General features: G+C 36.9%; 1 protein-coding gene across 3 annotated transcripts in view; it reads right to left on the reverse strand.

The window, feature by feature from the left end:
• COL28A1 (collagen type XXVIII alpha 1 chain) overlaps positions 1 to 13,776 on the reverse strand; it is a 56,682-nt gene that overhangs the window by 19,033 nt on the left and 23,873 nt on the right. For all 3 annotated transcript variants that reach the window (XM_065051139.1, XM_065051140.1, XM_065051138.1), the window contains 10 exons: positions 12,975 to 13,043; positions 11,351 to 11,419; positions 10,801 to 10,869; positions 9,575 to 9,643; positions 8,404 to 8,475; positions 6,501 to 6,569; positions 5,864 to 5,935; positions 5,159 to 5,227; positions 3,214 to 3,282; positions 902 to 970 (listed from right to left, as the gene is read on the reverse strand). In XM_065051139.1, the coding sequence (XP_064907211.1) occupies positions 902 to 970; positions 3,214 to 3,282; positions 5,159 to 5,227; positions 5,864 to 5,935; positions 6,501 to 6,569; positions 8,404 to 8,475; positions 9,575 to 9,643; positions 10,801 to 10,869; positions 11,351 to 11,419; positions 12,975 to 13,043 (696 nt within the window). The remainder of the gene's footprint in view (positions 1 to 901; positions 971 to 3,213; positions 3,283 to 5,158; positions 5,228 to 5,863; positions 5,936 to 6,500; positions 6,570 to 8,403; positions 8,476 to 9,574; positions 9,644 to 10,800; positions 10,870 to 11,350; positions 11,420 to 12,974; positions 13,044 to 13,776) is intronic.

The raw sequence follows: 13,776 nt of genomic DNA on the forward strand, positions 1-13,776 counted from the left end.
CCAAAGAGTCTTGAGCTGGTCTAGTGTCCTCACATGCTGTGAAATACATCAGGTATGTGGCATTACACCAGGTATTCTGAGTAAATACCCTCTGAACTAATTCTGATCCCTTTTTAGGATCAGTTTGAATGACAGGAAATTGGAGCTGAGCCGTGACTTGTTTGGAAGCACTCAGGTCCCACCTCAGTGTATTTAGGAGTGTCTTTGAGGTTGTAGTTTGAAATCAAGCTGGATTACAGACATAAAGAACGTAGTGCTAATAGAAATTGACATGGTTGAAGGATGGCACCAGCATTTTCACTTCCTAGTGAGAGGCTGATCAAACATTTGTGTGGCTTTGGATGACTGAAATTTGGGCTTATAAGCCCTTGTAAGGGAATGTGCCAGCTGGAATGCTCAGGCATTACCCCCCTCTGGAGCTAACCATCAGAAAAGCAAGGGGAGGGGAAACCTTCAAAAAAGAGGATTTATTTCCCTGGTATGAAAGCAGCTGAAAAATCAAGGAATTGAAGGCTTCAAGATTTGGCTAAACAGATGTTATAAGAGATCTTGAACAAAAAATGGTAAAGAAAAGGGAGGGAGGGGGACAGGGAAGGAAAATAATTCAAAGCAGCGATTATATCAAACATGTATGAGCAACCATGAACGTTTTGATGCAATTACACCGTATCACTTTCATGATGCTGAAACAACGAAGGTTTATATCCTGTTCTGACTGCCTGTAGAACTGGCACTGTATCTAGGACAGGAAAGGACTTAAAAATACATATGAAATATTTAAATTAGGTATAGAATTAAATGGAAGATTAATTGCACTTAGTTACATAACTAAATATTGGGTTATTGCATAGTAATTTTTTTTTTTTTAGAACACAAAGTACAGAATTCAAATTGTACTTACAGCTTCACCTTTGTGGCCATCGCCTTTTTCTCCACGGGGTCCAGGTGGTCCAGGCAGTCCCCGGTTACCCTAAACACAAAATAGTAAATCACGCATTGTATTTTTTTATTGTCACTTCAGTTGATCAAACTAAGACTTCAGAAGAACAGGAGGTCTATTAGGAAATCATTAATTGCTAGATTTGTAGTTGCAGAGACAAATATTCAGAACATTTACTTTATCTTAAGTCAATAGAAAGTTAAATTTTTATGACTTTGGGAGTAACTCTTTACACTTGAACAATGAATTCAACAATACTGAAACATAATATGCCAGCCTTAAGGTATTTTATATAGGACATTTTGCTTTTCCAGGTAATCACATTGGTTCTCTCATACAGTAAAGCAAAACTGCATTCTATGAGAGAAGTAAAAGAAAGAAATACAACCTATTATAAGAAATACATAATTTCTCTTAGTTTAGCCTAAAATGCTCTTTAGCAGGAGACAATCACTCCTTCTATTGACTCTTCCACTGACTCCCACTAAAGATTTGTGCGTTTGCAAAACCTCAGTGCTTCCTTTCAGGACCAGAAGAGAAACAAATAGCAATATTTTCCTCTTTCTGTCATTCCAGTGATAGTTTTCCTGACATTTACTGAGAAAACTAATTGAGCTTACAATAGACTGTTCTTCATGGAAACAAGAAAGAAAATATATTACTTTGAGGCATCCCTCAAGATACGCTGGTAGTCTGTGCTGTAGATGTTCACATGACAGCACCGCTCATCAGAAATCCTTATTGATGCCTGTAGGTCACACTTTGACCCCACTCCTAAGCACAAGTATCATATGGCCATCCAGGGAGAAGTGAACACCCTTCCCTCAGTCCTACGGAACCAAGAAATGTAAATGGACTTTCCTTTAGAGTGTTGGAAGGTCAGTTGTTAACATACATACAGATAACATATCATGAAGAATAATTACATACAAATAGCAAATATTTCCCTGTCTATTCTGGTAAAAATAAATAGCTAGAAAAAAAGAAAATACAAATGACTGAAAATGACTGGAAAATTCTGCAGTAACATAATGCTTCAAGAAACCATGAATGGAGCTCTGATAGTAGCTCAGATCTCAGGGGCTGGTCTGTCTGAATACGGTGTCCATGCCTGGAGAACAAACTGACTCATATTGCTGTTAGGTACCCAACAAAAACAGACTTTGGGCCCAAATTTCCTGTCCCATTAATGTCTCTACCATAGACACAAGCCATCAGATCTTCTTAACCAATTTATCCTTGTCAAGGAAAAATGAAAGATGTACACATCACGAAATTAGTCTAGGAAGTAAGTGAACGAAGACATTCAAGGTAGACTCAGTGTTCTCATTAGATGAATCCTTGAAACTACTTTTAAAATGGAATTTGGGATGGGGGTGCAAGCAGAGCTTATGCTTAAAGAAAATTGTACATAGTAGATGAGTCTTGTATCAATTTCTCCTATCCTCCAGTCCAAAGGGATATTTTCACTGGAAGACCATAAGCAGAACCTGACCAACAGATTCAAACTGTGTCAGCGCTGGAAGATATTTCTTCATGTTTCCTAATTTTCAAATTATGGAATTCTGATCCACTTCTGTGAAAATTTAACCAAGGAGTGTGCTTCTAGTTCATAAATAACTTTATAATGGAAAACAAATTTAAACCTTTTCTTCATTCTTAATATCCATAGTTCTTAAATTGTGTATAAAATGAGAAATGTTTTAGAAACATTTAATAACTTGATTATTTTTAACAAGAAAAGAAACCTTGGATCATGAATTCATTTCTGTTTTTACTTCTAATTCCAAGTAAATCCTATTCCGTAACCTATATGCAAATAAGTATTTCCAAAAGATCAATTTTTAAAATTCTTTATTGAGTCTTACCTATGTTTTTGAATGCGTAAGGTTGGTACTACTGAAACAACACTGTAAAAATAACTAATACCTCTCAGTTTATAATCAGTAAAGCGCATATTGCCCATACAGAGGTAAGAAAGACTACATGAGATCTTGAAAGGCCAAACTGAATTTGAAGAGACACTTTCCTAATGCAGACTTCCTGAGGGAAGTTTGCAGGATGAGGTACATGGGATTAATTATGTAATCTACTTTGTGTTTCTTCTTTGAAAAGATTTTGAAAAACAGACCTAAGCTGGAATGATGGAAAAGTTGAAGAAGTGTTCAGTTACTTTCCTGAAAAGGTTGTTCAAGTGGTTTCTTCATTTTCACAAGAGTTTTGCATATGTCTCATGTTTCTTTATTTTCAATATTTTGTCTTAAAACTCCTACCGTTGGTCCCATTATTGAATTTCCAGGAAGTCCATCATCTCCCGGTGGCCCCTTGGGTCCTGGATCCCCCTACCCAGAAAGAAACAAATCCAAAACCATGTTAATTATTTTCAGTTTTAATTTCCAAAGTTTTGCAGAAAAGAACAACTATTCCATTCTTTCTGACCGTGACAATTATTGAGCTGAGAAATACGAAATCAGCATTTCTAGAGGAAGATTTTACTACCTTGATTCTGACCTCTCTTATACTTCTGCTTCTTCACAACTTTCTCAAAGAGTTTGTCCTGCCTTGATGAATAACTTGATGCCTTTAGTTTTCAGCTGAAGGCTGAATATCGTAATTCAGGCTCAGTGGCCAGATTCACCTGTGGCTTCTGCCTGCTTGTGCCCACAGAAGCAAGGATGCATAACCTTGTTTCTGCCAGAGCACATAGAGAACAGCAAAAACATTCAAAGACAAGTGCTGACACAGAGTATGCTTAGACAGGCTACAGATGCAATGCTGCAGCACTTCAAAACTGCACACTCCACAGTCTGAAAACTCAGGAAGATACTTGAGGTTTTCCTCAAATATTACCCAGTACAACTGCATGGTAATCTTAGCTCTGTCAGTGTCTTTCCTGGAAAGCAATCAGGTTTAGAATTCAAGTTCCTCCTGTTATCCCTTCATAGAGCAAAATTTGGCTCCTTCTAGTGTTTAATCTACGGCAACAGATGTTTTACTTTACATTAAGGAACTTAGAAAGATAATTTCAATTTTTGATTAAACTTTTGCAAGTTTTAACACTAGTGAGAAGGACAGGCAGTATTTAACCAAATATTCACTAGGGAATGCAGATCAAATATTCTTTCAAAACCACTGATCAGTTGTAACCATAGAAAGGACTTTGAGAAAAAACAGCTATCTAATGTTACTGTCTCCATATTAATAGCAGCGTAACAGTTGTCAGGGGAAATACAACTCTAGTCCCCAAACATGGGTGTAGCTGAAAATAAATAAACTTCCAGTAGACGCAGCCATGTCTGTCCAGGAGTTAAGACCTCTAGCAGTCATCCACTACTACAACAAATACCTAGAGATGTACTAAAAAGACCTCAGACCATGGTAACTCCCAGCTTTAAAAAACATGCAGATTCCTTGCATTAGAAATTTATAATGTCTGGCTTCACTACTGCAGATACCAGGATGTTCCAAGAATACAATTGCTAATGATCATTGTAAACATCATAAAAACAGCAAGTATTTTATTCTTAAAATAAAATAAAAGGGGTTTCAACTGTTTTTAAAAACTTTGAAGTTAGCTTTACTATTGCTGAATCAACTTATTTTACTCAGCAGGACAAGTCCCACTCATTTCAGGTACTTTTTCCCAATACAGAAAACTAGGTGGATGTAACTGTAGCTATCTCGTATATGACATTTTATTTAAATTAGTATCTACTGGCCAGCTGGTCACTTGGAATTAACATGCAAACATTCATCTCCACAAAATCATCTAGTTTAGCATGTAACTCTCTGGAACTATACATACACACATTCCCGCAGGGATTTGTTGCCACATTCTGGAAACCTTTAGTCTAAGAAACAAAGTACAGAGTAAATTCAAAAAACAAAAACAACAACAACAACAAAAGCAACAACTACAACCAACTTCAAAGTGATAAATTTCACAGAGGGGCCAAAACACAACCAAAATGTAAGAAGAATATTTTTTTTTTAACAAATGTCTTCGGAGGGCAACAACACGTACTAAGTTCATTATCCTGTTAAAGGGCCCTCAAACACACTCTGTTAATTTTTATTACTTTTCAGTTCTTATTTCTAAAATTCAGTCATCTTTGTTACAAGGAATTTTAACTTCTTTAACTTATATTCTTTTGACAGATATATGCACTAGAAATTTTCCAGTCTCTGGTCTCCAGTAAACAGGTATGAGATAATCACCTTTGGTCCAGCAGGTCCCTGAATAGATGATCCAGCGACACCAGGTGGTCCTCTCTCTCCTGGTTCACCCTGTTACAAAATGGTATTATCTAGATTTAAACAGTTTCATTTTCTGCACAAGTATCAAGAAATTTTTTCAACACTTTATATTATTAAAATATCTATAACATAGATCTATCTACAAAATAGACAATGTTTGGGAAAAAACATAAATAAACTTACTCTTCTTGTGAAAGCTGGTCCATGGTTTATGTTGTAAATAACTATTGGTTGAACAATGTATTTGATTAACTTTAACAATTTTTTGTGTCTAGCTTACAAAGCCAATGGAATAACCAGAATACTTGTATTATTTCAATTTCTGTGTCATTCAGAGCAACACTTAATCACAAAATGTTATAGTAGAAAGTTAAAGCTTCAAAATAAAATTTTGTGAAATGCTGATCTTTAGAATCACTTGGACAACTTTAATTTAGCTTCTCAGTGCTCACACATAACTATAAGGTCTGTATTATATGTTTACCCATTCTTTTTCTCCTTGGGACTCCAGTGTCATTCAGGACAAGGGATGGAAATATTTCTGCTTTTCCTTTTTCTGTTTAGTCTCCAAGCATCGAATGCTTGAGAAATTGGTACATTACATAAATTCCATAGATACTTTTATAAAACACAAAGTGAAGGATTACTCTGAAGGAACAAGCTTACTTTTGGTCCAGCTGGGCCTTGTACTCCTCTATAACCAATCAGTCCTTGGGATCCTTTTTCTCCTGGGTCACCCTGATGAAAACAAACCTTTTGTTTCAATCACAGCAAAGTTTTACTCACAACTGGGAGAAACACGAATAAGCAAAAACAGGATGGCAATGTTGCCCATAATTAGAAAGTATTTAGATGCTCCACTCCAACTGAAATCCCAGTTCTAGAATCTGCTCCAAATTTCCTACATTTAACCAGGTGGGAGATAAAAGCTGTCTGTGTACTGATACATGTTTTCAGCTTTTAATTTCATATTTAAACATCTAACTTGTAACACAATTTCTCTGAACTGCTCCTCTCTCCCTATAAGCATGCTCAGATAATTTGTCTAACTTTAAAGAAAATTCTGTACTGAATTTTTATGAAATCTCTACTGCACAATTAACTTTAGGGTCTATGTTTATAGTCTAATCTTTGCTCCACTTCTGCAGGCTAAGAAATACACTGCTCTCTCTTAAAGTCTTTTAAAACATCAGGTAAAATACAGTTGCTCCTTAAGATATAATGAATGAAAAAAGGGGCCAGAATCTGAGCTCTTACAGAATGAAATTTGTAGTATTCCTCCAGTGTGCATGTCAAGCCATACCTTTTGGCCTACATCTCCTTTGCCAGGGGGTCCTTCTGTGCCTCTTGGACCTTGATCTCCCTTTTCTCCCTAACAGAGATTAAATGGTTAATTAATTTTCATTGAGGTAACTTTATTGAATCAATAGGCTTAAGAGAAACAATGCTCACATAAATACTTTTTCCTGAAAATGTCAGTAAATGTCTGGTTAAAACTTTGTCCTGCAAAGAATTAAGTATTCTGTCTTCTTAACCCCCCTTCCACCCTCCTGCATTCATATGCCTTACTTCACAGACATTAGTAATAATGCCATTTGCAATTACATCAGTCTTTTGTAGGAGGAATTGCATGCATATACTTATATGAGGAAGAGCTTTGGGGCAACTCTGTAGACAAAGGCCAATCCAGACTGCATCTATTTGCCAGCAACACTACTTCAAATAATGCACAAATAATCCACATAAAACATTCTGTTAAGGAATATTACCTACAAAATATTTTTGTATAATATAAGTCAGATTAGATGTCAGAATGCCTGTAGGTAATTCAGAAAGTTAAAAGCAGATTAAAATAAAGCTTAAACATTTATTTCTGATCTGAGCTGTTGATGGAAGTGGCATTACAGAGCCTCCTGTTGATGGCTTCAGTCTGGGTCCCACTTCACACCTGCAAATAGCTGCTGTAACATCTCTGTGCTACTAACTGCAGGCATCAGCTGTTCTTTGCACTGTCCTGGACACCCAAGATAGCTCCTCCGTACTAACATTTTCACTTATAATGAATTACAACAGTGAAGGTGACAGCACCAAGATGATCATCAGTATAAAGCCAATATGCAAGCGAAAAAAAAAACAGAAATCCCAAATACAAAAGCCACCTGTAAATTTAACCCAATGCTTACTCTTAATGGTGATGTTTCCCTTCTGATACACTGAGATCTTCACTTTTGAGCACTTACATAGTGGGAGACTTCAAATTTTTAAAACAATTAAGTAACAACAGAAATTGAATATATTTTCCTACAGTGGAAGGCTTACTGTCTTAGGTTGTGGTATTTGCACTGCTCTGGTAGATGAAAAAAAAAAATTGCATTACTAGTAGATGCTTATTACGGCTATTCAGATGTTTCTGATTAGAGATCTGCAGTCAAAAAATGCTGGTGAGCTTACTCTGAACCATGTTCAGTTCATCAGAGCTACATGTTGGCCAGCTGCTGCCCTCAGTGATGAAATGGACAGTTGCAGAGTTTGGAGACACCTGAATTCACAGCAGTAACTCAACAATCAGCCAAAGCACTGAGTTTTGCTCACTCAGCAGCTCATTCTTTCTGGAATGAGTAAAATTAAAAAGCTTCCATTTAACTTACTCTTGATTGACTATTTTTGGCACTCTGCTGTGCACTCCTCTAAATTTCTTTTGACTGTTTTGAATTTATGATTCTCTTTCCCAATATGGTAGAGTTTCTCTTAAAATCTCAGAATTTCCCTTGGAAGCGAGCAGCCCTGGTTGCAGCTGTTTGCGATAGTTTTGTACCAGGCTGACAAACTTCAGCCACAGCTCACCACCCTGCTGGATGTCCTAGGTCACATCACTTTGAGCTTGGCTTCTTGGTGCCAGGAAAAATCTGAACTGGCTGTTAGGAACAGGCTAAAGACACAAGCTATCTGTTCTCTGAGAAGACTGTGAAATTTAACAGTAATCAATAGGTCACAAAAGGCAGGGCGACTAAATCAGTTACAGATTCAGATGGTAGCCACTGTTAGCAAAGTTTGTTGGAAACGTCTCAACGAGCCTGGTCCCTTTTCCCTGGCAGAAGTATTGGCACATGCCCTCCCCCAGGATGAACTTACCACTGCATATCTGCAAATAATGATTTGTTTTCTTTCTTCTACACCTTTTACATACAGAAAAAGATATTACTTACCTTTTCCCCTGACTTCCCAGGATCTCCCTGCACACCTTTCTCTCCTGGGAGTCCTGTTAGACCTATATCTCCCTTAAAGAAGAATAAATAATTATATCTGCATGCCTCAATGAATTCTTTATCCTGTAAACTGGATCTAAGAGTGTGTTGAAATGTTAATTCATGACGTACAACATTTTTGCTCAAATAAAGGTTGTCATTCCCAGTAAGTTAAATATTCTATTGAGCCAGTAATTTTTTTTACTCATACAATCTAAAATAAGTATTTTAAATTTATTTCAAAGCTCCACATCTACTTCTTCAATTTTGGTTTTGTATTAAATAAATTTACATCTATTCAGTGAGTAAAAACATGATTGAATGCTGTTTATTTTGTGCACAAGAACAAATGATATAAATGTAACTTCCTAGCAAAGCCAAACATTTGGGACTTAAAGAATGCTCAGCCAAAATGCCTGTCCAGCCTGCTCACTTCACTTTTGAATTTGATTTATAGTTTTTAGTCTATCTGACCACATGCATTGCATGAACTGCATAAAGCTCATAGATTGGTTTGTATCATGAATGGAGGTATTGACTGGAGATTGTCACCTCACTGATGGTACAAACTAGTAAAGGCATTACTTTTAAGACTTGCCACAAAGAGTTGAAACTATCTATAGGAACCAGTCCTGCACAGTGCTTCTTCCATGATCCTGGGAAAAATCACCAAAACCAAGATGTCTGTGTCACCTTACCCAACGTTCTGGAAGCCCTACTTAAATTGTTAAATACACAGTCTTTAAAACGGCAGCTGAAGTCAAAGCTTTAAGTGTTTAACAACTCTTCCAACATTGTCACACAGACTGTTGTTTTTTTTCCCAGTCATTGCAGAAGAACAGAGGTTGCCACATTTCTAACTGGCCTTGGACATACCTCACTGGCTTTGGAAACATGTGGGAAAACACTGTTCCATTTATGGCTGCAGTGATGTTATTAGGTGAGAGGGTGAGAGCTCTAATGCAGTATTTTGAGTTTAAAACCTAAAACTGTGAAGTTAGGGGAATATCTGTCACTGAAATTCCTTATTTCGGTCATAGTTGATTTACATTAAAAAATCTTCTTAGTTTATCAGCAACTAGTGAAAGAATTAGAAGAACCTGTAATGAACTGTTAAAAATAATAGGCTCACTTTAAGTCCTCGTACGCCAATTCCTGGAATTCCTGGTTCTCCTTTTTGTCCAGGTTCACCTGGTTGACCCTGGTAACAAAACATCTTTTGTTTAACAGAGGAACACAATTTACCTTCATTCATTACTTGCACTGTTTCACTAACTGCTTTTCACACAGAGTCCTTACGGGTCACTTCCAACTTGAGATATTCTATGATTCTAAGTTTTCGACCAAGCAGTTTTCCACTGGAATATTCTGTTCTTTACAACTCCCCTAACTTGTAGGACTGCATGTGTTTTATTTAGACTTTGTGCCCACTGCAAGCTTAAGTGAATCATTCCAGCTTTCTCCTTTTTATTTTAATATGTTTTACATTTTTATTTTATACCACTATATAAAACACACTCTGGTCACTGAATTAAGAGTGGGTCTAAATAAAGAAAAATCAGAACTTCTGTTTAAGATAAAGCTTTACTCTCATGATTCTTCCTTCCAGTAGTTCTAAAACAGTTAAAGAAATAGAAATTCATTGGTTTCAATTTTGCTTTTTAAAATACTTTTTCACACTAAGAAAACTGTCCTCATACACAACAGGTTTCACAGCTCACTATTTTTCCCTACATTAATATTAAACATTGCTGCTGCAACTGCCACTTACATGCCAAAGTAATGCCCAGAAGAAAATGATTGTACTTCTCTCTGCTCTTGCTACAGTGACTCATGTCATCCTTTTGTAGATCCAGGTGACTACAAACCACATTCCTGCTTTACAGCTCTTCATTCCACTTCCTCTCCTAAGTACTTCACCAATTCTCTTTTTCTTGCTTTGTGGTGCTCACCTGACACTTTATCGCTAGAGGTTTGGGCTTTGAGAGCAGTAATTGCTTAGCCCAGGACTGTCAAACTCATTTTCACCGGGGGCCACGTAAGCCTTGTGGTTGCCTTCAAAGGGCCGAATGTAATTTTAGGACTGTATAAATGTGTTTAGTTTAGCCCACTTCCAGGTTCTTTCCACATCCACAAAGATGAAGGGCTGACGCTAAGCACATGCCACTTGCTGCATATGGGGAACATCTTGATGACATGGGTGATTTTCCCTCAAAGACTGAAACGCGAATTGTTATCTCTAATGAAGAATTGGGTTTTCATCTCATCAAACACACTCTTGAAAAGCCTGGCAAAGATATGTTACCTGTTGTTTCTTGCTGGTGCTATTTTTTAAAAACATAATGTCTCAGTCATTACCTTTGGACCTGGCAGACCAGAACCTTTAGATCCTTTTGCTCCAGGGTTTCCTTGTGGACCCTGTATACCCTACAATGCAAAATAAATGAGTTGCTGCATTCCATTCTTCCACATCCAAAATTCACCATCGTTCAGTTAATGATGACTTTATCTTATCTTTATAGAAAACAATTTTCTTGCCTGTCCTCAGGCTTAGTTCTGAGATCTTTATTTTATTTTTCCTTCAAAGGACTTTAAATTCAGAAGTGGTGGATTCTTACTTTGTGAAACTCTTATCTATACTATGTCATCATCCAAGCAATGTATTTATCTCCTATGCAAATCACTAAGCAGATTAGACCAAATTTCTGTTTGCTTGATTCTAAGATCATTCAAATCAGTTGGAATCATTTATATTTAGAAGCTTTGCCCAAAGATCAGTTTGGTACTTTTTAAAATGAAAACTCACTGTGAAATTTTTAATGTCTTCACATCAAAATTGGAGCTCTGATACAGCATAAAATGAAAACTACATGCAGATGCTTATTACATGTCCAAAATTTAGGTTTACCTGGCTTCCTGGATTGCCTATTCCTGGTGGTCCTGTTGGGCCCTGTGGTCCCACTTGACCTTGTTCACCCTGTACAAAAGTATTTCCAAGAGTTAAACTGCAATAATCCACACTAGCTCATTAACATATTTAAACTAAAAACAAAGAAACAGCCCCCAAGCTGTATTAGCTTGAAGTTTGCTGCTTCGTTTGAGTTAAATGTGTTTAGTATACCTGAAAGTCTGCCTATGGCAACTGATCTAATAAAAATAATACCCCTTCCTACCTACAAACTCTGTCTCATTTCTAACACAAGATGATCACAGCAGTAACTTTATTATCAGAAGGAACCATAATTAATCTTTACATACTGAGATTAATTTTAAAGATTTTATTGTACAGAAATGTACACAGTTTCTTGCACAGCTCTCAAAGGAATAACTTGCAAGTGTCAACAGAACAGCTAGAGGGTATTTTTGAAAAATCTTTGTCACGTGGTATTGTAATGGTATTGTACAGCGCTTGGGGATGGAATAGAAGAACTATAGCAGAGGGAATGATGGAAACAGAGGAATATGGGGAGGTGATGTGGGTATTGGAAATGGCACACACCCATGAAGGTGTCAAGGATGTGTGGCACCAGTCCCTAGAAAACAAAAAATAATTACTTTCATATATGCCAGGAACATTTATTTACTGAAATTGTCCCAAATGCTTACTGTCCTGGCCATTGCTGCATTTTTCCTACACAGACATGGGAATAAGATGGCTCTGTCTTGAGCTAGATTGTCTGGCAGGTTCTCACCGATCTTCTCTCTCACAGACTGACCAAATCAGACCTCACCACACCACCTAGGTTGCTCTGAAGATTTTGGAGAGCCATTTGACTGGATGGTGAGATCAGTAAATTCAAGTTAAACTTCCCACATCTGTAAAGCACTCCCTGCTGATGAAGCTGTCAACGACCTGGGACGGGAGTGCTGTCCTCTCCTCTTACTGAAGCTGAGTGTGAGGCAATGAGGAGAGCAGAAGACATGGGGACAGGAGGGAAAGAAACCAATGGGGAACAGGAGGAGCTGAGGCAATAATCATGAGAGGAAGGATCTGGAATCGTTGCCTCTGCTTTGTAGGACACCTGGGCATGTGTCATCAGCCAGTCTGGGGATGCACAAGATACAGGCAGGAATCTCATCAGGCCAACATTTGTTCTGGACCCCTCTTTGGGAGATTAGGCACCAGAAAGCTAACAAATTTCAAAAGCCAGAGTGTTCCTTTTTCTGTCCTGGGTCCATTAGATTAGATGACTCCAAGAGTTTTTCACCTTTTAAAAAATGTTTAAATACAATTTTAAATATTTAAAATACAATATTTCTGAAATAAATTTAGGAGGAAAAAAGTCAATATCTTCCCTCATATTCCCAGCTGCATTGAATACAGTCTTTAGAGCCCTCAGTTAACATTAACAGGCTCAGCTACTTGTATAGATGAGTACAGTGTATGGAGCTCCACAGAATGGTGTAGTACCTCAGATTCCAGGTAAAACATACATTTCTATTATTGTGATATTATGTTAATAATTAATAATTAATTTAACTAAAAATATCATTAACTATAGATACAATTAGAAAAATATTCTGTGCCTCACCTTGTCACCTTTGATTTGTTGACCTGGCAGTCCAGGAGGACCAGGTATACCTTCAGAGCCTTTTTCACCCTGGAAATATGTGCAATTTTGTAACTGTATTTGGGAATTTATAAAGAATACTATTCCAGAAAAACTGGTCATCATAATGTAGATAATGAGGATAAAAGTATTTATTTACAAATGAACAAGAAAAATAGTCAATGGAATTATCAGTCTTAGAGAAAAGTGATTCAATTACAATTAATTACATGCTTAATATTCATTCATTGTGTTGTTGAACACGGGACTTCTAAAGGAGAAAATTAAATACGAGGAAGAAAATGTGGTAATATGTTCGTTACTCGGAGAGAGCAGATCAGAACTTGGTGCAAGGACACAAGTACCATCTTTCCCATAAAAGGAAGAAAAATTCCTTTGCTTAGTAGTTCAAGACTCTAGAGAATCTTGAAGCTACTAAAACAGAGGGATACATTTTGATGGGAAGCCCAGTTGGGACAATCATAAATGTTTGCTTGTTTGTACTTATTTTTTCAAAAAGGAATGTTCACATATATTAACCTAGTAAGTGCCCTTAATGAAGTAACTGTCCATAGAGACTCATACAACATCTTTTTGTTTCCCCAAATGGCATGACAGAATGAAAACAGTTACTGAATGTTTTCTTCCAATACAGAACATAAATAGCTAAGCAGTCTTTCAAACGACATTTTATCTCATGAATGCTACCAAAATAAGGTACCTTATTAAACACATAAGTAAGAGAATAATTAACTTACTCCTGTTAGAGGGACCATGCAACTTT

The sequence above is a fragment of the Columba livia genome, chromosome 2 (genome assembly GCF_036013475.1).
Source record: "Columba livia isolate bColLiv1 breed racing homer chromosome 2, bColLiv1.pat.W.v2, whole genome shotgun sequence".
Taxonomy (NCBI): domain Eukaryota; kingdom Metazoa; phylum Chordata; class Aves; order Columbiformes; family Columbidae; genus Columba; species Columba livia.